Source organism: Pararge aegeria, chromosome 10 (assembly GCF_905163445.1).
Source record: "Pararge aegeria chromosome 10, ilParAegt1.1, whole genome shotgun sequence".
Taxonomy (NCBI): Eukaryota; Metazoa; Arthropoda; class Insecta; order Lepidoptera; family Nymphalidae; genus Pararge; species Pararge aegeria.
In genome coordinates, this window is record NC_053189.1 from 10,025,732 (window position 1) to 10,050,500 (window position 24,769).

A 24,769-nucleotide genomic window follows, 5' to 3' on the forward strand; every position below is an offset into this window, starting at 1 on the left:
AGAATGATTCATTTATTATTTTGGCAAAATCAAGGGCCACTTGCCTCTCAGTTGTTATTGTTATCGCATTACTGAATTGCGCGGTTACTCCTTGTTACGTTCAAGTTCTATTATAGTAACCATTTCACACATACGTAAACCAAGGTTTGTTGATTCGTCCGAACACTTTATATGGATGCCTATTGAACATGCCCACGGAACAATACCTATTTTTAAATTTTGCCTATTTCTTTTTTATACATTATTCGGGTTAACTCGAGTGTCTGTTAGGACTTCCGTCAATCAGCCTAGTGTCTTCGTTGAGTCCATAATCGAGGTTGAAATTCGTTGCATATACAAGTTGAGTCAGAGAACGGTAAACAAAGGAATTCTAAATTTGGAAACTATTTAACATTTGAAAAAATCGCCATCTGCTTAATATGAGGGACTAAAATATATTACTATCTTTCATACTATTAAAAGCCAGTTTTTAATATTTTGAAGATAATATACAAAAATTGAGCAACTACACTTTTATCCGCGACTACAAATAAAATCTTAAACAGGAAAATAATGTTTTACTTTAAGATTAGAAATAAAATATAACGGAAATCCGAATACTTTAACCTTCGCCAGGAAACGTAAAAACGATTTATAGTAGATACCTAGTACAGATACACTCTCCGCGCGAGTCTGTACTCAAACTTGACCGGTTTTTTTTATATTACTTATATTTATTATTCTCGTAGAATGACATCATTCAAATCAGCAATTCATGGCTTGCTTTTGTATAAGGCATTTGAAAATTTATATCTTACTGCGAATAGGTCCCCACAAAATATTAAGTATCGGTCAGAATATCTGACACTAAGGCAATTTGATCGGAAACCGAAATTATTGGGCAAGATACCACTTCGAAAGCTTCCTGGTTAAATAAATTTATCTCTTCAACGACTATGGACATTATCCTTAGAAATCTTTTCGGCATAAAAGCGGTCCGGCTTGAATTTATATTATTTTTCGCTCATAATTTAAATGCGACAGTTTGTCAATTTGTTTCTTACCTATGTTCAGCTCAACCGTTTAACAGGAACAAGATCGTGATAAAAATGATCCTTGGCATTTAAAAAAATGCATTTATTAAATGCCAAGGACATGAATGAATGACATGAATACCGGGAAAATAAGAGTTCCTGCGGGAATTCTAAAAACTAAAAATAAACGAGCACAAAGTCGCAGGAAACAGCTAGTAGGTAAGAATATATAACCACAGATGAGTTATTCTGACTTATGATAAGTGGTAGATCTATAAATCGCTAAAATACAATAACATCTAAGAGGATGACACAAGGATAAGTATTACCTGAGGTCTCACCTCACCCAAAGATGACCGCATCGCAAACAACTACCACAGTTTCACCTTCAACTAAAACAACACGTTATTCTCGGCACATAAAGCGTATTGCGTATGGCCTATTGAGCAAAAGCGTTAGACCATTCCGTTTATTAAATGTTGCCACGATAATAATGATTATAATTCATTATTGTAAACATTTTTTTCAGTTCAGGTTTATATCTTCTCTTTTTTTATTCAACTACAAGTTCGCCAGTAACTGTCTATACGCCAATCTAACGGTGGTGATGCAGTCTGAGATGTTAGCGGGCTAAACTGTTAGGGGTATGGAAGTTATATCTGACCCACACCCCTAATCTACGCAACGTCTTACCGGAACGTTAAATCGCTTGTTAACACATATTTGTTGGTAGGGTGGAAACTAGTCATGGCCGCACCCTCCTATCAAATGCAACTAACTACTTTAGTGACTTGTCCCATACGTTAATATCTAAACAAAACATCTACAAACGTCGTTACTGACCTCAAGAGGTCTGAAAGGGACGAGTTTATTGAACTTATAATATTCAAGCATACCCACAACTAGTATGGTTAAAACCAAAAGTGAATTCATTTCCAGGTGTTAATTATGGTAAAACTTCATACAAGTTTTGTATACTCACTTTATTATAATTCAACATGCAATGAAAGTTTAATTAAGATTGTACGAGAGATAATGGTGATAAAGCGTTGTATGTAAACGTACAGGTAGGAGCTTTTACCGGAGTGAAATCTTTTTTTTTTTCTTTATTTTTTTTGCAACAAAATCACGAAACAAAAAGACTACTTTATGCAAATTAACATTCTTTCCCACTTACCGAAGTCATGTGAAAAGATGTAATATGAAAGAGTGAGAACGCAATTTTTCCATTTATGTCAAACAATACAAGTCAAGGTTGTAGTATTGATAAAATAAATCTTTCCGTATGGTTTAAGTTAAATTGTGGCAAATTGAAGTAAAGTAAGATATATCAAACCTTGAGAAGTGTTCAGCGATAAGAGCTATGGGTATATGTGGGTGAATATGGGTAGTCAGGAAACTTTTAGTAAGTCTGCTACATTGGTTAATCTAGTGATGAAATAGTTTTAATTGCGTTGACAAATTGACAATAATTTACTTATAATTTTATTCTTTTTTATTATAGGTAACGTTAGAACACAAATAAGGTTTTTTTGGGAATAGTTATAAACATGCTATGTGAATTTCCTCACCTCTTGCCTTTTTTAACACTACACTGTTTACTAAAAAGTTCCTACTAGTACAAGGTTAAGTCAACATTCTCATATACATGTTCAGGAGTACAGCAACCATTTTTTCTTAAATATGAGTACTAAGAAGAATAACGAAGCGGTATAGTTTTTATAATTCTTAATAAAAAACTGTGATGAAGAGGCATACGGAGGGGATGGAAGAAACTATAAGAATTCATCGTTACTAACTAAATAACTTGTCGTACAGAACGAAATTTTACAGTCAATATACTTACTATCATAAACCCCGGGAAACTATCTATTGGTGAAAACTTCAGTAAAATTCTATCAGTACTTTTAGTGATTGTACACTACACATTTTAAATGGTTCATGACTGTGACTGTCAATACTTTATAACACGTAGTGATCTAACTTGGACCAGTATTAAACGTAACGAGTACTTACGTTTCTTCCGCCTTATTACACCCATAACTCCACTCTAAACCGGGTTTTATTTCCTGTAAAGGGATGTTATCTGCGTAGCTCTGGGACCGACGCAAGCTCGCAATAACCAAGGGCTATATAATATCGCGTGTCAATCAATAAGGTGCAGTGGCTTATAAATCCTAACACATGCCGTGTCGGTCATTGTCATGGAGAACTATAAAATTAAGTTTTAATAACCAGTAGGGATAGCTATATTTATTAGTTTTTTTTTTTCATATTTGTAAATAAAGCTTATAAACAAACACAAAACCGGTGATTTGATAAGGACGCGTGCGTGCGCGCGGCCCGGGGCGCATGCGCTGACGGAATGCGCACTGCACTCCGAGATGTAGAGGCTGTGGCGCCAGCGGTGGCGCTAGGGCTGTCAGATGATCGAGTTTCCGTATTTTTTTCTCCCCAACGTATATCTCATTTACGCGTTTTATTAAGCAATAGTAGTTATTATCTACGTACCGTTACAGCAGATCTTTTCTGCCACGCGTTTTGATATGGTGTACCCGTAGGTAAACTAAGGCTGGAAACGCATTGGTGGTTCCTCTTGCGATACAGATAACATAAGTTGATCTGCTTACTCTTTTGCAGTATTTTATATAGTGATTGCTGTTTTTGCGGTTTTACTCGATAGCTCGGTAAGGATACGTAATCAAAGACTACCTAACAATATCTATTAAATTTGCCCAAATAGGATGGCAAGATTTTTATCTACATAAGATAGTCCTGATAAACAAATGGTTTTTAAGGATTAATATTTTTTACCTAATAATGACGATTGAAAGTCCTTATTTTGACATAAATTGTTGCATTGTGACTTTTTATAGTGGTAGGTTTATTGCTCCATCGACTTTTTTATATCATACTAAAGTAACTAATAGTATTTACCTATGATGAATCCTTTAGTTAGCTTTTAATAAACCAATCTACGCTCTTTTTACGTCAATTGCCAATTTTAAAGTGACACCACATAATTTTTCATACAGAAAAAACATAAAATTATATATTTTCGGCTTTTATAAATTCAATTTAATTCTGCTCTTTTTGCAGGGTCTGTTAGAAATTTCGAAGTTCAGCTTTAGCGTCCCTATGTCCGGCGCCCACGACCTCTCCGTTAGATTAAAAATAGAAAGGCACAACCTGGCGCATACCAGCTCCTTTTTATTTTTTACCCTTATATTATTTATCAAAGTCATTATCTACGCTGGAATGATCACATAAATAAGAAGAGTACTTTCATTTTCCACGTGGATTACGCTTATCGTCTTTAAATTAAAACTTCAATAGCAACAACGTTATTATTTGATAGCAATTTAATGATAGTAAATTTTATTAGTAAACTAATTCCAATTAAATATATCGATCCAATTTATTTTGGAATGAGGCAAGTGTACGACGATCTGTGCTACTGGTATTAATCTGTATTAAAAACAATCTTTGATACCGGTTTTATTTCGGATGACATTGACATGAGATATGAGTACAGGAAGTTTAATCTCCGAAGTAAGTTTTATAGACGTATAGAACAAGTGAACGGATACACTTTTCGGTTTTAATAATATGATGCTAAAAATTCTCTCAGCAAACAGCTATGAAAAAATTCTGGAAAACGAAAGTAAAACGGATGAACGATTAAATCGCGGATGAATGGATTAATCTTAATTAAATAATAAATTGAACTAAAAAACCTACATGTTTAATTAATGTACTACGCAAGACTGTCTCAGCATAGTAATAAAATTGCAAGCTTATTTAATGGAAATAAACCAGATAAGTTTATAAAAAAAAATTATTCGTTCTCCGAAAGTTCTAAAAAATGGCTTTGGAATTTTGAAACAACATTGCATTTAAAAACGAGCATATTATCAGTTGAAGATAAATATATATCTTTCCATTGCCATTTAACCAAACAGATTCAGTAACGCGTGGCAGGATACAGCTAGTTTAAAGTAAATCTAAAACCGAGGAGTGATATGCCTTTAGATTTCCTCTCATTCAATCACGCTGATTAAGCTAATGTCAGAGATTATGTTAAGTCACCGGGTAACAAGTGGTTGCCAGTAATTTTCTGCAGGCAGAATAGAAATTAGAAACCGTGATCGGAGACTACCGGGATATTGCTTTCAGTTAAAAGCTGTTTATTAATACAAGACAGGAGCTTTCAGATTTCCATTTATAAACCTGTGACAATTTAGACTATTATAAAGATTAAAATTGTAATATAAAAAAACTATAAAACACAATAATAAGTATTGAAAAGTTTAAAATACCGAAACAAATTGGTTCAGAATCGATTGAGTTTACTCTGAGCTTATTCAGCCCCCAGATTCTAATTAAAATTTTAGCAAAACCAAGTTTTCCAAGCAAAAACTTGGAAGTGGCCAAAATACCTATCAATTACAAAAAATCTTTTTTTTATAATTTGGAGGACAAGATATGAATATTTTCGAAGCAATATCAATTGCTTCGAAAATTATTTAGAAAAGCTTTCAACGATTCTCATGCTACTTTTGACAGCCGAAAGATTAATTTTAATTCTACACGGAATACATAAATTCCTTGCATAGCGAAGTAAGAAAAAGCTGTTAAACGCCTTTTCCTCTTATATTCAAATTAGCCGATCAAAGCCCATAATAGATAAAGGTTTCTAATGAATATATGCAAGGATGTCAATTAGATACGGCACGCGACGCGTATTATAACAAATTCCAAAACCCCGTTTCTTCCATAATATTAACGGAATCTATCTCCGGGGGATATTCCGATTCGAAACGCATGAAAATAACTATAATTTAATTGACATGCAACATAGACCTACTCATGCACTGCGATTTTTTTCAAAACCCAGGTTACATTTCGCGAAATTCAATCAGCAAACTGAAAAACGTACCTACGTTGAATTTCCTTAGAGATAAAAACCGGTGCGATTTTATCATTTCACACACTTAGCTTAACAGTAGTCTTTTATTCTGCAGTTCACATAACGGTTGTCATGATGTAGCTGCCGAAGAATTTCGCACAAAAGAGGATAATATCTGTGTTGTAGGTGGACGTGACGCTAAAACCGTAAACTAAGCTTTTTTATTGCAACTTAACGACAATTCCGAACATAAACAATTTTTTACCGTGGAATTAGATACGGATGGTGTTTCGAAAGTAAGAAAGGAAACTGATCCATTGCTTGTTAAAAAGACAAAAAAAAAGTTAACGATAATCTTTGGCTTCAAGCGTTTAGCTATTTGCTAACAAAGACATGCTTTTAATACATAAAAGAATATGGAATACTTTTAATGCCTTTACGTGACAGAAAGTGGACTTAAAGCATACCTATTATTTCCCATTATTATCATAAAGTTGTCTAGTATTTCATTTCTGTACAATGACCTAAGGTATGTAATTGATCATATTGATCGAATATCTAATAGTGGATGCGCTTCAGTAACTCATTTCACAGGTTCACTTTCGAGATCTACGGCCGCAGCGCGGATTCTAACCGCAATGTACTTCGTACAACCGTCAGTTGATTACCTCGGTTACCATATTAATGCGGTTACTGCCAGCCAACATTATAGTAGAATAGGAGAAACTGGAGCTAGGGCGCAGGATTATTACCACGAGATTGATTTAGATAGACGGAATAAATTAGAAGAGAAAGGTGCACTATTCAGACACAAAAGGCAAGGTGAATGTGTCTATTCAGATTATTTCCTACAGATAAAATGCCGATGCGCGAATGATAAATATTTCAGATAAACAGACACGACAGTTAAGATATATCATAGACGATTTAGAACATACGGAAACATTAAGCATTAGTACAGATAATAAACAATTTTTTTTATAGATCGTTTAATCTGTAAGCAAGATAAAGTTAAGAATCATAATCAACTACTTCTACTTCATAACCAGATTTAAGATACAAGCTGATAGAAATAATTAACTCACTAGAAACGGCCACAAATTAGTGATAACTGCAAACCTTCTGCAATAGGAGCAGTAGTCCTTCGTTGGATACATTCTTATGAAATGATTCTGAAGGTAATTCTGGACCTACCATTACGTAAGTTTAAACTATGTGTTAAAACCAAAACTCGAGTTTACTATACTATTAAAGAATTTCCTAATGACAGGACTGTTTGGAATCAGTTCTATCTGCCACAAAGCAGAGAATATAAGAGTGAAATTGTAAAATATTTATATTTCGAACTGGTGGTAGAGTCAATACAAAAAAAAAAAAAAAAGACTACTTTTGAAAAGTTTTTATAAAGTAGGTAGGTAGCAAGTAGGTTATCGAAATAAATACATTTTTATACAAAATAAGGCCCAACGCTACGTACAACGGATGGTTCCGGCCAAATAAATACGGAGACAGGCCCAGGAACAGAAGAAGAAGGAAGGCCTAGGAATAGAAGAAGAAGGAAGGCCCAACGTTATGGCGGTCCTTCTATACATTATTTAAAAAGAACGGAAGGAAAAAAAGATCTCGCAAGTAATAATAGTTACAGTAAACGACGCATTTATCCAGCATCATAAGAGCTTCTTCCAAATTACGCTCTACGACGTTAATATATCGTTTCGAAAGTAATACTAGTAATTTTGTGTTCATGTCACATGATTGACAGGGCTGTAATGTGGGCAATAGAAACATTTTTGTCTGAGGCTTAATCGCTCATGACTGGCAATAACCCGCTATTATGTTCTCATAGTACTACACTAATTCTTTAAACGGTTTGTATTATAGCTTTGTTTAGAGAAATGTGAATACGGCATTAGTCTCACGAACTGCTTGTTACGTGTGTGATGACCTTTTCAATGTAGATACCCGAAGGTAAATATGTACCTGACTTGAAATTAAAACGGAATACAGCGTTATTTCGAACGGAGCTGATCGTGTTTGTCTGCTTTTCTATCGGCCATCTATGCACGAACTTTAGGAACTGGAAAGTACCTTACTTCTAAAGCTCATCGATTTTATATGTATATATATATATTTTATATAATCCGGGCGAACTGGGCAGCTTCTACGGATACAGTGCCCGTACTTTCTATCTATAAAGGCTAGTAACGACACAATATTGTGGAACGGAAAAGGTTAGTTTGCATCTTTCCGTTACATAAGCATGCCTGATTGGGTCTTACATAATGTTCAATAAAATTGGCAATTTGAATGTTATACTTAACAAAAAAATAATATGCAATTTATAATTCAGAATTGATAAGATTATCTTTAGATTATGTTTCATCAATCTTGACATTTGTGCAAATAGAGCAAATTAAATCTTAGTCATTAATTTTAATGAAGATCTTCTGAGATATAGGATGGAATTTCTTAACGGACAATACTCGTGATCTCGGAAGTATATACGTACCCACGGCAAATCCTTCAGTAATGCTTCATTTCAAACCATAAGTAGCGCATAAAACACTAGAAGTTCACTTTTGTTTTTCTTTTATAAATCCTATTATGCAGAAAATATTTTAAGCGTCAAAATATAAATATTATAGTCGCTGACCTTCACTGGCGAGTATGGTAATTTTCATGCATATTACAGATACTTAAATGACGATACAATTATTACCGGTCGTATAAAATAACGGCACTCCTGTTCCAGAATATCCACTTGGATTGCAATAATATAGGACACATATTTTTTTTTTTTTTAAATATCAGAATTACAATACAAGAAGGGAAAAAATAATAATAATAGTATTCGGTAATGTTAAATTGGCAAACAAATAAATGGAGAATTCAACAACAATTACAACAGAGGAAAGAAATTACCAGAAACGTAAATAAACGCTGAACTTGACCTCAGGAAGACGTGCACAGAACAGGCCTTACTTGCTTTGAAGGTGAACTCCATAATCGAGCACATGATACCGCGGACTACTGACTTGGTAACAGCCATTGTTGTACAAAATTTAAATATTCCTCCCGAATCCACTGTGAAGAGAAAATTCGTACGTGGCTATGTAATGAGGAGGCTTATAGAGAACTGTGAGGGCTCGCACCTGACGCTTTGCGGTTCATTATAACGCACCAATAACTCGGGGAGAGTGTTGCTATTGTTGTACGTCCCTCGGGAGGGTTGACACGATCTCGTCCTAAATATCCATACGCGCATAAATATGGACAAGAAATTACGAGAACAATTTCAATTAGTTATTATGACCTTCATTCAAATGTAATTATAACACAGATATAAAAAATCTATGTTTGAAAAAGGTTATAATAGTATAACACATACTATTACTACTGTTACTATCAACGCGAAAGTTCATGATGTCTATTTCTGTTTATCAAATTCAAAATTCATTTATTTCAAGTAGGCCTAATATAAGCACTTGTTAAACGCTTTTGAAGGCAGAATCTACCGAGAAGAAGCCGGCAAGAAACTCAGCAATTGTTATTTTCCAACATCAACTATTCATCTTGCTGAAAGGATTGCCTGACGAAGAACATACGCTTTTGTAGGCTTAAACCTAAGATCACTAAATTATTTTGTGGGAAATAATACTATATACTATATCACTTCTATATATTATGCTGAAAGGAAATCTTAAGGCATCAGTGGGAGGAATGTATTCAACGCATGGATGAACATTGTCGACCAAAACAGAACATGACGTCACAGCCTTACGGTCGGGGATCTATTACGAGGCCAAAGTTGGGCTGTTTAGACGGATTGACTGAGGCGGCCATCAGTATTAGAAATAAGCGGGCGCAGCCCATGTCCTCTCCCATAAAGATAGGGCTGTAGTCCAGCGATGATATAACAGATCGCAAGCAATTTATGGAGAAAGGCGATAGCCTAGCGGTTAAAACTTCCGCCGACCATTCGGGGGCGACTCGAATCACGGCACGCACCTCCAAATTTTAGAAGTTATGGACCTTTTTTCTTGAATATAACATGCGTTAACGCGAATAAAAATGTTCTCAAAGGCTTGCGAAGTCTACTAATCCGCACTTGGATAGCTCGGAGGACTAAGGCCTAAACCCTAAGAGTGGTTCTGATAGGAGAACTTTGCCCGTTAGAGTACCATTAAACGGTTGATTACGTTGGAGTTATCGATAAACTTAATCCTTCAACATGGAAAACATTATCACATATCAAAATAAATTAACCTTACCAATCAACGGTATACCACCTATTTCAAATGAACAAAAAATGATTATTAAAAACGTGTCCGATTTGCTGATTCCAATCCATGAGATTAAAGTAAGATCATGAAAGAGAAAAAAAAAACGCGCGTGTTAGGAAATAGGGAATTACAGCACTTTATCTATGATAAACCCGATGATTATATTAAATATATCAACAAATCATAGTTTGTATACTCATTGATAATGTATTGAAAATAGAATAATGGACTTTATTAGACTGTCAAATAAAAGTATAGGATCTATGGCGGGAGACGCGAGTTTGACAAGTTAGATTGGCGGCAAAGAAAAAGTTAGGACGGATTTAAAGTAATGAATTGAAAAAAGGAGATTAAGTAAAGTATTGTGGATAGAACGTTACAAATTGGGTTGAGATGATTTATAATGGAAACGATACACTTAACGAAATATTGTTGTGGCGAAACAAGTCGTATGTACTGGTGATGGAGTCGTTAAAAGTTGTTGGTACTATGGTTGTACCTGATGTTACATCAGATAAGTATATCTCATCCCTTGGTTTATTTAGGTATCATATATGGAGCCCTAGCATAACTTTATACCGACAGTTTATGTAGCAGAGGTTGCTCTATACAAACAACTTGTTCCAAAAGTCCTGATGTTATAAGTGATAATAGTAGTTATGTTTGACCTGTCTTAAAATATGTCTTGTATCAAAGGGCCTAGCGTTATTACATATGACGTTGTAATGATGATGTTGTAATTGTGTTTATAAGTTGTTTTAATTGATTGAATAAAAGAGCAACGGTAGAGTTTCTTGCCAGTGGTCTTCTCTGCCGAAGACAGCATTCCGAACTGGTAGTAGAGTCATTTGAAGGTAACAAGTAATATGAATTATAGAGAAGCTTAATATACAGTATTAGAGTCAGTCCAGTTGTTTTATTTCACTCCTTGGGAAGTCAGGTTTATAGAGTACAGACCCACAACACTGCTCTAAAGCAGGTTGGTGGGCTTTAATGATGTCTTTTATAAAATGAATACTTTAATATAAGAAACTAGGTATTTAGCTTCAATAATACTGTTAATTAATGAAAGATCTAAGTGCCATCCTGAACATTGTGGGTATTGAAGTGAATATCTGAATACCGTGGCCTTCCATTCTTCTATATTTTTTTAGCATCAGAAGTGGGATCCTATTCATGTCCAATTTATGCCTTTCTCTAATGCAGATTTACTTTTTTTAGAACCATCCCGTCAAATGTGGACATAGTAAAGAGTTTGATGTTTTTAATGATGCCTCAACTTTTTGCTGCTATGTGCTGAAACAGTAACACTCTGGAGACAAAGCACCATGCTTGTTGAAATTCTATATAAGGATATGTGGTCCGGAGAACCAATTGATGTGATATTTTTATTTTTTATTTTTGTTGTTTCTACTTTGCAAAGATAGTACTTATTATTTGAAACTGGTATGGCCTAGTGGCTCTTTTTTTACTTGGAGTCAAAAATAGATTTGATTTATATTTGTTTTGTTTGTTATAAACTAACTAGTCAAGTTAGCCAAACAGAATGTGTAATAAGTTTGATAAATTTGAAATTTCAAGTTTTATTTAACTAGTCAGGTTAACCAAATGTAATTTGTGTTAAGTTTTATTTTATTAGTCTGTCCAGGCTAAAATAAATTAACTGGTCAGGTTAGCCGAACGGAATGTGTAATAGATTTTTCTTTTAATTCTTATTTATTACATACAAGATTTCAAGTTTATATTGAGCAACTAGTCAGGTTAGCTGAGCTGTTAACTTTTATTTAGGAACTTTTCTATGTACTTCGAGATCGAAGTACTTGTCAGGAAAGCCGAGATAGGAGAGATTGTGTAAATTATTCAGAACATATAAAAGAATACACATAAAACAAAAAAAAACAAAAAAAAAAAAAATTGTTGGTAGAATAGAATATGATTATGTGTCAGAACAATACATATAGGGGAAATTACTACTGAATAGCTAAATGAAATAGTTTAGTTTCTATGTTGGGTTGTGTGAAGAAAAGAATTAGGAGTCAGCTTAAATGTTGTGGGTTAGGTTAGGTCAGTGATCTTTCAGTATGATGTTGAGAGAAGTTTTTAAAAATGATATAAATAAAATACAATTATAAACTAAATTAATGTTGCTGCCGCAAAGGAAAATATATTAGTTGCATTATAAATAATTAGATTATACTTAGGTTTACAGTTGTTTGAATTATCAAATTGTATGTGAAATTTTAAGAGTCCTTGCATGATAAATGATTCTGTTAAACAGGTGGTTTAATTGATGTTTAGATTGAAATAAAACATTGAATAATAGAAATAACAATTGAACATATACCTTGGCTTTTATGATGAGATGATAAAAAAAAAAGATGTAAACTAATAGAAATAATTCCATCTTAGCGTTTTTATATTAATTTATTTATATTTATCTTATATATTACTTGACTTGGACAGTGGAAAAAATATGAATATCACCAGTGGGTGATGATGTTATTAATATCACTTGAGAGTGATGATGATGTGGATATCACCAGTGGGTGATGATGTTATTGATATCACCAGTGGGTGATGATGTTGTTGATATCACCAGTGGGTGATGATGTTATTGATATCACTTGAGAGTGATGATGTTGTTGATATCACCAGTGGGTGTTGGTGTTTTGGTATATATTGGTTTGACTATTAGACTGTACCGATTGCATCTGTGACTAAATGAGACTAACAATGTCAATGACAGAATTGATGGGAAATACAATTACCTGTGTGGATATTTTGATAAAGTTGGACTAGAGGCAAAAGGATAAATTTTTTTTGAGATTTATATTGAGATGGAAATATTTGGATTGTGATTGTACATGTTAAAATGTACAAAATAAATGAAAATGAGTATTTTTGATTTACATTGTTGAAAATTAATCATTTTACTTTATTAGAAGTATTATATTGTTGTAATATGTTAAATGGTGTGGAATTTTAATGAAAATTTTTTTTGGTCTCTTTCACTTTAATTATAAAAAAATTTGATTATGCCTATCTTTTGATAGAATATTGTTTACAGTTTATTGATAAAAGTGTATACAGAATGTAACTGATTTGATGATATTTGTGCTTATATACCATTTAAACTAATGTTATAGAGGTGTATATAAGATGATGTACTTATAAGGATGTTCTTTGAACCTAAAGACTTATGATACAATACATATACCTAAAAAGAATAACCCTATGTACTTCGAGAACGAAGTACTTGTCAGAATGGCCGTGTTAGGAAATAGGGAATTACAGCACTTTATCTATGATAAACCCGATGATTATATTAAATATATCAACAAATCATAGTTTGTATACTCATTGATAATGTATTGAAAATAGAATAATGGACTTTATTAGACTGTCAAATAAAAGTATAGGATCTATGGCGGGAGACGCGAGTTTGACAAGTTAGATTGGCGGCAAAGAAAAAGTTAGGACGGATTTAAAGTAATGAATTGAAAAAAGGAGATTAAGTAAAGTATTGTGGATAGAACGTTACAAATTGGGTTGAGATGATTTATAATGGAAACGATACACTTAACGAAATATTGTTGTGGCGAAACAAGTCGTATGTACTGGTGATGGAGTCGTTAAAAGTTGTTGGTACTATGGTTGTACCTGATGTTACATCAGATAAGTATATCTCATCCCTTGGTTTATTTAGGTATCATATATGGAGCCCTAGCATAACTTTATACCGACAGTTTATGTAGCAGAGGTTGCTCTATACAAACAACTTGTTCCAAAAGTCCTGATGTTATAAGTGATAATAGTAGTTATGTTTGACCTGTCTTAAAATATGTCTTGTATCAAAGGGCCTAGCGTTATTACATATGACGTTGTAATGATGATGTTGTAATTGTGTTTATAAGTTGTTTTAATTGATTGAATAAAAGAGCAACGGTAGAGTTTCTTGCCAGTGGTCTTCTCTGCCGAAGACAGCATTCCGAACTGGTAGTAGAGTCATTTGAAGGTAACAAGTAATATGAATTATAGAGAAGCTTAATATACAGTATTAGAGTCAGTCCAGTTGTTTTATTTCACTCCTTGGGAAGTCAGGTTTATAGAGTACAGACCCACAACACTGCTCTAAAGCAGGTTGGTGGGCTTTAATGATGTCTTTTATAAAATGAATACTTTAATATAAGAAACTAGGTATTTAGCTTCAATAATACTGTTAATTAATGAAAGATCTAAGTGCCATCCTGAACATTGTGGGTATTGAAGTGAATATCTGAATACCGTGGCCTTCCATTCTTCTATATTTTTTTAGCACGCGCTTCTCTTTTTTCGGTTTCAGTTAACAAACAAATTCAAATTATGCATGAAGTTAAACAATATCTAAAAAGTAAAAGAAATAGCTTCGAGATTGACATTAAAACGTTAAAATTTATAGATAAACAATTTTTTGGTATGAAACTAAATAGCACTTGCTATAAAAACAATGCGCGTGAAGCACGACTTTGACATACATTTTATTACAATACTATGCATAATGCGCAGTGATATAAAACTTGAATGATATTCATAGATGGACACGATATTCAACGCCAGCTGAAAGTAGAAATTTATAGGGTATAACTAATATACTGCAGGTAGATGTCGATAGTTTCTATTCAAAACAGCTTTCTCAGTAGAATTTCTCTTTAAATGCCAGATAACATTTATAATACCATCCCTACTGGTATTGACCGTTATCTCGGTTGATGTTAAAATAATTTCATTATGACCTATGAAGTACTTTATTTATTCACCATGTTCGTATCTATTCATATAAATACAATGTAAAGCTGTAAAATTTGAATAACGTACCATAATCATGAATAACAGGATCGTTCTCAGATATACGTACTCTTTTCGGAAATCTTGGTAATGTGTAATGGATAGGATTTTGTATATGTCTATTTTTTTGCGTATTACGAGGTAGAGTACTATATATCTGAGTCGCTGGGTCAACATACACTAATTGATAACCAGCTTGGAGCGGATACTGACTCGGGTTAAGGCTTACAGGCTGTACATATTGAGTGGAGTAGGTTTGAGGGTTCCTGCTATATTGTTGTTGTCCATACTGATTGAAAGGCTGTCTGTCCCGTATCCCGTATCTAGTTTCATTTTGTTGTTGGTCATATTGATTTAGACCTTGTAAACTTTGCGCAGGATATCCGTATTGATCGCGTTGGCTTCTATATTTGTCCAGTATATCAAAAGCTCTATTCTGTGGCGCAGAGAAGCGATCCGTAGCAAATATCTCATTTACTGGCAAGGCAGAGCTGCTATTACTCAAATTACTGCGGTTACTCCTTGTGCTGCCTCGTAGATCACTCCGACTTAACGAACCGTCACCACGCACACTTAACTTTAGTTCTAGTCTCTTGTCTTTCATTTTTTTTTGTTCACTGTTTTCTAAGTTCTTTAAAAGTCTTCAATGATGCAATATCCTAATCGAGGATATGATAGATAATAATGGAATTAGAAACGCATAGCTAGTGAGCTACAATTAATTTTAGATTACGATGCTTTATTACACTATAACATACCCGGTAAAGAAAGTATGATAGATTCACAATGATCTACATGAAAGATGACTAATGACTGTTGTTACATTAGTAAATGACCACAAGCATGAGAACAAGCTCAACGTTGTCAGAGTTAATTGAGGTTAAAAGTTTGTTCGCAACATCTACTCGCACTCAAACAAAAGGTACTGTCAATTTGCTTGGCGGGTGGGACGTCTAAATAAATGAGAACATTTAAATTTGACAAGAGAAACTTCAGCCATGTTAATTTGTGAAAACAATTTAAATACGTTACTTGATATGACAGCAAGATTCAATAATGACCTTACTTAAAAACAAACAGGTTTTTTTTACATTACGCGTTAGGAACAGAATTTAAGGGAAACCACGACTTTTTAAGACACGTAGGGATACACATTGCAATTAACATTGCTTTATTCAGACATCCAGAGCTACAACAATAAATTATATGTAGGTATGTTTTAAGTGTATTTAAACTTTTCACTTATGCCGATAAGTATTCGTAACACTGAAACTTTAAAACTTGTAACAGAAATGCATTCTCCGCGTCAGGTATTCTTGGCCACTACACGAAAGGGCCCCAGGCGAATCGTTATTATTAAAAGCGATAAGATAACGTCAGTTCAATAACATGTGCTATGCAGACACAAGTCAATGAATATGTTTTTTTATACAAGCGTATTCACTCTTGATTTTATAGATTTGCTTTTCCAATTGATTAATTTAACTAAAAAATATTTTATGGTTTCCCCTCTCTTTTGTTTGTAAAATCTATATTCAGTATAAAACACTTTAACCAACCTAATAAATAATAATAAAATATCCCGAATGTCTACGAAAATGATTCCCAATGTTTTGTAATAATAATAATAATATTAATGGTTTATTAATGGGTTATTCTAAGTAAGATATTTGGTCGCTATTAACTGATGTTATACTGCAAATCGTTATTGAAAGTAATATAGAAGATATATGACGGAGAATTGCTAAGAGAAATTAAATTTCAAAGTAATAGAACTTCATTATTTCTGGGAAAGTACGATTAATTTTTGTATACGGTGCAAGATACTATAGAATTAAACGTAAATATGGCAATAAATACATTTAAGTACGAGTTATGTAGCTGGAACTTAGAGAAAGTATGCGCTCGAATCAATTACATGTTGTGTAAAGAAACAATTGAAAAGTGAAGTAAATCACGACTTTCATGTATGAACACAATAACTTCTTAGTGAAATGTAAATATAACAAGCGAGTCACATGATGTATTTACAAGTAACGACGATAACTTAACAATAGCTACTCAACATTCAACAATCTTGACCTTCAAATGAAATAGTATACAAGTGGGACGTTTCGAACAAACAGAGCAATGTAAACGATTCGAAATGTTTTAGGAAATTTTCTGATAACAATATAGACCGAATCGAGTATCTTCATCGTGTATTTTCGTGACTCACGGTTTTAGAATACTTTATTATGAAATCGTCTCCTTGATTTCATTTTGATTTGTTAATGCTTTAGAACGTTTCATCAATGCACTTTTTTTTTATATATTATATACGCAACACATTCACTTTAAGAACACACGTATCCGTAAACCTTTTATTCTTAATCACGTAACTGGAATAAAACAAAGTAAGCGAGTTACAAAACAAGATCGCCCGTCATCACAACACAGTTGGGATTAAATTTGAGCATAGATAATGTAATTTCTAGTGCATAGTTTTGCGCGTCACGCTATGCGAGCGTATGACAAATAAATTGTTATGAATGAATGCTGAAATCAGGCAAACACGGCACAGATGGTCGAAATACTGGGCACACAGGTTGCTAAATGGCACGTCGAGTGGGCTAGATAAGCTGATAACACCACGATACAGATTATATAGTCGACACAAATATTGTACAACGGGAAAAACTGCTATTTTTTGGGATATTTAAGGTAGGCGTATGTAGGTATTCTTGGCTTAGATGCAACGAAAGAAATATCAAGGTTATCTATTTTCAACTTATGATATTTTATATGACTTGTATAACCTATTAAACGCAGTATATACCTACTATGTTGTTCTATTATAATGTGAATCAGTGTTCTGTCTTATAAACATAAAAATCAAATGCAATATAGTGCCATGGGTGGTTTAGGAACATCCCCAACAGCTGACCTTATTTTATTTGAATTGCCACTTCCAATAGATGGCGTTAATAGTTACCATTAATTTTGGGTAGAACGCAGTTTATCTAGTACATGTATTAAATAAAATGCTATCACATCTAAACATAGCACCATGTATTTACTTTTGCTATTTTTACTTATACTATGAACATACTATTGTTTGTAATAAACAAGATATCCTGAGCTATATTTAATTGAAGTGTACATAATTACAATCTATACTAAGAAAACAAAGAATTTCTACGGGATTAAAAACTACAATTTACTGAAATAATTGCACGCACAATTTATAAGATATTATTGTGAGGTTATCTTTCATTGAAGGGAATTTTTTCAATACACGTGGACAAAGGCTAAGGAAACATTATTGACCATTTACAAACAAACGATAAAAAAATTATGTTTTTACAAGAGTGGATATATTATGCGTAGATTAAAATACGCCTGTCAGTTTAGAAAGTATAAATTGTCTTAAATAACTGTACAAGAAAGATACGATAAAAAAAATCCAAATTGGCATCGAAGGGTATGGAAGACTAAGTTCCCATAAAAAAATGTGACGGTTTTCGTGCGATGAACTTGCGCGAGAGTGACGGGTTTGAAGCGATGCTCGTGATCATTACGGGCAAATGTGGTCACGATCGCGAGAAACAATGTTGCAACTACTATCTAAGTCGCATCGTGAACTATGTCACCATACTTCGCAATCCTTTTATTCTCCAGACTAAAGGTTTGCACGTCTTGTGTAATCGAAAAAAATACCTACCTACCTTAAAAAAAGGTAGGTACTTATTATTGAAAGCATTTCTTTCCGTTATGGTGAAATCACTGGGCCGTGAAACGATATCCGCAAAAGGAAATATGCGCTATTGTTCAGAACTTTGAATGACGTGATTTTGAGAAAAAAAAAAAAAAAACTTACCATCAGGTATGTCTTCCACAATTTCATCGTCTGTTTTCGGTTCGTGTTGATCTCTTTTCTTGATAGCCTGCAATAAAACAAATTTATAGGGACTTCGTTCAAACACTTCTAGTTGAATTCAGTAAATTAATTAATAGTAAGTATGTATATATTAAATACAACAAACATACGGAATGGAAATACAAATCATGTGGTTATAATGGCAGTAACATGAATGTGATGTAAGACCAAAGCCAGGCAAGCCGAATAAAGTGCAATCAGAATCTAAATTGAAATCTTGCTTTGAATGTCTCTCTATCTCATAAATGCGTCTCACCCGGGCGAGCCATCCACCAGCAGCTTTCAAGCACCTCATTTTACTAAGTACCGATAAATACCGCCGAGGGAAACGTGTAAAATATTATCTTTATTCATTGGCGATTCGGCTACAACACTGGGAGAAAGTTCACTTCACTTATCGATTAATTGGAGTAAATATAACATTGTTAGTAGGCGTGCGGTGCGATACAGTCATGTCTGCGAACCTCTCGGAGGGTCTACTGCGAGCGTTGTGGTCGAGGGCCCGCGTGCATCAGCCCGGAACTGCCGCGGTATTCCAACAATTACCCACGCTTGAGTCGCGCTTACAGAAACAAAGCAATTCCTCGCCAGATTTATTGCTGAGCACACTCTCTGGCGTTTGATCCAATTTACTCTATGTAGTTTGTAAAACTATTAACTATTTTTGCTTTTAAAAAATGCGCTATCGAGGAGTGTTCAGTTACTTTAAGAGTAACGTCTCGACTAAGCGATGAAATGTTAATAGCGCTATTGATATATATGGTAGTAATAAATGACAAGATCTCACGAGTGTATTGTCTCCTCTTTTCCAATATGAATAAGCGATTTAATCTAGCGAAATAGCGGTCTACGGGCAGTATATTTTACTCTACAGCACGACATAAACATACGTAACAATAATTGATCTGGTTAAAATAAGTTTTCAGAGCATCAAGCTGAATGCATGATAATTTCCCCTTCGTGGCTTGACAATGTAATTATTTTAGAGTTATAAGAACGGAACATAAAAAGTGTTCGTTTTCCAAGCCAGGTATTTGCACCATGTAGTCTTTTTCGTATATTTAAATGATTTCTATTCAGTCGTCAATCAAACGATACGCTCGATCGAGCACTTGACGCCCGAAGACAGCTTATGTTTATCAGATTTTTGTGCGAGAAAACATGAATGTTTAAAAAGTAAAAACAAAATACCGCATAGGAAAACACAAAAACAAAAACCAAGCACAAAAACGTTTCCCACAGATCACATAGAAGTTCATGCGGTTTACGATCGTAATAATGTAATGGGAACACGGGCGAAAGTTATTTTAATAAGTTGTATCTATTGTATCACGAGAAATCGTTATCTTATTCAATTTGTTGGTAAAATTATATCATGTTTTGTTGTTTGGCACCGTAAAGAATTAGTTTTCCGTTCGGAAAGGCAGTCTTTACGATTCCAATATAAAGCAGTTTATTCATTAAGCAAAACTATTTTAACTATTAGATAAATTAAAATAAACAGAACATGCAAGAACAACAATAATCTAAAACTTACGTCTTAGTTTATCTGTAAATGAATTAAAAAAAAAATAATTTGTTCGTGAAAACTTAATACCGTACAGTAAAATAAGTCGTATAGTGTAAATACTAATAGAATAGAAATGCTACTTATTGAAGTATTTTTTCTTTGCCTATTAATTCCTACACAGATTTAGATCTTGATCAAATTCGAATCTAATAAAATTTTAATGAGTCGGGAAACCTTTTCAAAGAGAGAGAAAAAAACAGATTTGACGTAGACGAACAAAGTAACATAACCAAAAATAAAATGAAATGGAATTAATTATCTTTTGAAAGTGAGTTGGAAACTTAGGGACAACTTTTCCCTTACCCAAAAATGGTAAAATCCGATTAAGACAAATTAAAATTCTTTAAAACGCAAAGATATTTTGTTACATTTCGAAAACGAACTGGTTCGAAGGCAGTTAATTTATATTGTTATTATTTTACACAGATAATAAAAGCAGATATAAAGGGATCAACTTTTCGAAAGTTGTGTCTTTTTACATAATCAAAAAGAAATAAGTTTGCTACTGGAAACTGGTGATTAATACAACACGACACATAAATCATGCATACAAAGTAAACTATACTATATTGCTTAAGTATTACTTGGGGTCACACGACATCGTGCTAATAAAAAAGCTATGACGTAGCAGAATGTTGTGGATATTACTGTAAAAACACCATTGGAATACTGTGAAGATTCAATTGCAAAAAGATTTGTTCTAAAATAATCCAGTTTAAATCCAATATTCTTCGGAATCTATCATCTGTTTATAAAGCTCGAACTTCGAAAGCTTTAATGTTCGCCGTAGGTATAAAGATTTGAAAGATTCCTATAAGATTCCGGGCGAGAGGCAAATCTACAATGTGTTCAAAAAATAAAGCAAGCTAATACAATAGTTTTTGTAAAATAAGTAATCCAAGAAGTTGCAATAAGGAGGTTTACGCAGGTACGCAGAATTTTGTAAACGGTCCACCCATACGCCTCATGTATACATGGGACAATTTTATTTTCGATAACTATCGCTTTGACCGCGAATCGTTAAACTTCGGTGCAGTTTTCGTAGCGCATTTAATCACATAGCATTCCCACATCCATTCGTTTGTTACCATGTTAAAATGGTCATTACATTACATATTCTATAGCGACTAGCGCAAGCAGAAAACTGTTTCTATGCAAAGGACACATATAATGTTAAACAGATCTACCATTCGTACGCTTAGAGCTTCACATTATAAATAGCCTCCGTCTACATTCTACTCGCATTTTAAAATTGGCGATATAAGTTGGAAGTGACGATTTTTATCGGTTATTGGCACGGATACCGAAGAAACAATTATTATTAAAAACTATATAACATCCTTTACTACACAGATTTCCTTTTTTTATAAGTTAAATAAATGGGAAAAGAATATTTATTAATAATTTTAATATTCATAATGCGCTGTTACAAGGTCATGTTGAATGTTTTACATGACCAACTGACAGAAGTCAGGAACGCATTGTCACAGCGTGCGGATTGTATATTAAGTACTTTCTTATATGCGCTAAGCTTGCATAACTTTACACACCGGAACCTGTAAGTTAAAGATGAAAGTGCACAAGTCAACGCCAAATACAGTACGCGCGATATAAGTTGGCCAGTGAAATAAGTCACGAGTGTTTCAGGTGTAATTTTTACGAATGTTATGGTGTACATAGTTTAATTGCGGAAATCAGTTCTTTTAAACTTAACACGATATTGAGAATAGATTACTTATTTGTTTTACGATCACTATATGTACAATAGACAAGCCCGAAAGTCTAAGAGATTGGCCAACGAAGATCGTGCAACCTGTTATAGCTATATCTGGACAAGCAAAGCATCAGCACCTGCGCAATCAGATCTCTTGCGCGAGTCGCATCGATCTGGTTGATGCGTTTGTTCTTGAGGTGATGCGGGGTGTCCCGACGGTGGAGCCGCCCGCCGGTGGTGTTTGCCCCGCGGTCGCGGACCCCGACCCACGCCACTCGGCGCCCGTCCTCCCGCTACCATCACCAAAACACCCATAGCTTTAGCACCCGTTAATATTAGCTAGTTATTTGTTACAGTTGCGTCATTACTAAATGTACCATGTGGAATCGGCCCATAGGGATTTATTTTTATTTTAGTTAAGTCAGGTCACAATCTTAAATTCATTATTTTATTCTAAGTTACAATATTTAACGAAGCAAGAGAGCTTCTGCGATTTGATACATCGTCGCAGCAGATTTGCGTATATAACCAGCGCCATTGATGATTATAATAGATTTATAAAAGACGGCTGATATAATGCTATTTATATCTTTCACACAATATATGGACGTGCGAATATTGTGCGAATGAAATAGCATATCTTCGGGCGGCATATATTAATATATACTTTAATGACGCGGGTTGTACAAATTATTATACAATGAGTCCAAAATTAACTTATGAAAACCAAGTCCTAGCTTAACGTGATCAAATGGATAAATTGCTTAGTAGCATTAAACTCCATAAAATTAAACACATTATAGACATTTCATTAGGCAAAGTGTCATTTATGGATCGGTCTACTTATTAGCAGGTTCGACTACCAATCCAGAGATCTTTGGTTTAATTTCCGGGTCTGGCGAAGAACTTTTAGGAATTGGAATTTACTATTCTTATTAAGCATTCTAAGTACCAGCACATAGTTAGGAAACTAGCCGTGTATCCCGTGCCTCGGCGTCCGTCCCGATTATTATCACTACCGTTAAAGCCTACCAAGCTACAATAGAGTAACGCTATATTACCCTTTCTCCTATGAGAATGAAGTTCTGTGCCAAGAAGTGGGATATTAATGGTCTTCTGGTGATGATTCATTCCGCTTAGCTTATCGGCAAAGGAACAGCGTGAAAGATTTAAGTTGTACGTCTGTCTATCTTATGAGACAGGCCTGTTTCCAGCAGTACGAACTAGTAAGCAATCCATAATTGGGTAGCTATATGATGACAGTTACAGAGAATCTTAAAATATTGTATTTATCTAATGATAAATTATTCATGTGTTATGAAAAACGTATTTTTATTTATATTTGAAGTGAGATTTGTATTTATATTCAATAAATGAAATTGACAAATCTAACGATCACAGATGTAACGCCGGATTCAAAATTATGACGTCACATCTTTATACAATTTATTGTGTAATGCTGGTACATGAGGTCAAGAGTAACACAAAACCTTTAAGTTCTGCAAAAATAAGATATTTTTGGATATAGTAGATACTTCCGAATATCATAGGCCAGTTTTTAAAAATTACTTACGATGCCTATGTGTTTACCTATTGAGTAATTCTTATTTAGTTCTAACATATACTGCTACCTCATTTCGGGTCAGATCGTTTTCTAAATCGGCCAGACCTATGAATTTAGTTGCGTTTCCACAAGGTACATTTTGTTATTTTCGGTAACATTATTTATTTATTATTAGTCCGTCCTTATTTTCTGAAACGTATCGTATACCACAGATTAGTACCATTGCCCACCTGTTTCAAACTCGTAATTCTGAATATTCTTTAATAATTTTTGAGATAATATAAGGTATTGCCACAATTTGTGATTTCTCCGATACAGGGAATCCTAGTGTGAAACAGACTTTATCTGTATTCTTTGGCTATAATAATAATAAATAAATTTAAATTTACTGTAAAAGACACCTTTTACTAAAACGTTTGTTTGAAAACAAGTAGGCAATAAGTTGGTTAGTCAATTAGTATTATCAAAAAAAAAATTAAAACATCAAAGTAATACAATAAGAGCCAATACATATTGAAGATAATATTACTTAAATACAAACCACTTGTATAACAATACATAATACATATATGGTAGAAGTTGTTAACGTGAAAGTGGCTTTATAGAATTCATTAATTGCTAAAACAGGAAACCGTTTACCTCTACTTAAGTGTCTTTACCTGGTTACTAACAAGTAACTGTATAATATTGAGTATACTTACTATACACTAGTTAAATATAACAGCCACTTAACGTTTCCCGATTTTTTTTAAAGTAATAAATTAATGCTGATATTAGTGCTAATGTGGTTGTACAGCTTAGTCATACTCGGTCGTAAGAGATATCTATTTAGAGCTTAGAACCTTCGCTCTTGTATAATGCGGTCTGAGGTAAAAATTTACGAAGCAAGCTGATGGCCTCCTGATGTAAAGTCGAAAACCATCTCCTAAAAACAGAGCAACACTTTGCAGGGCATGCGTGGAATATGTCCTTT

General features: G+C 33.8%; 1 protein-coding gene across 15 annotated transcripts in view; it reads right to left on the reverse strand.

Moving 5' to 3' along the window:
- Positions 1-24,769, reverse strand: part of LOC120626713 (protein lap4) — a 130,794-nt gene that overhangs the window by 39,281 nt on the left and 66,744 nt on the right. For 12 of the 15 annotated variants that reach the window (XM_039894350.1, XM_039894348.1, XM_039894356.1 and 9 more), the window contains 2 exons: positions 22,370-22,525; positions 18,889-18,955 (listed from right to left, as the gene is read on the reverse strand). In XM_039894350.1, the coding sequence (XP_039750284.1) occupies positions 18,889-18,955; positions 22,370-22,525 (223 nt within the window). The remainder of the gene's footprint in view (positions 1-18,888; positions 18,956-22,369; positions 22,526-24,769) is intronic. The other 3 variants (XM_039894353.1, XM_039894351.1, XM_039894361.1) reach the window with 1 other exon arrangement.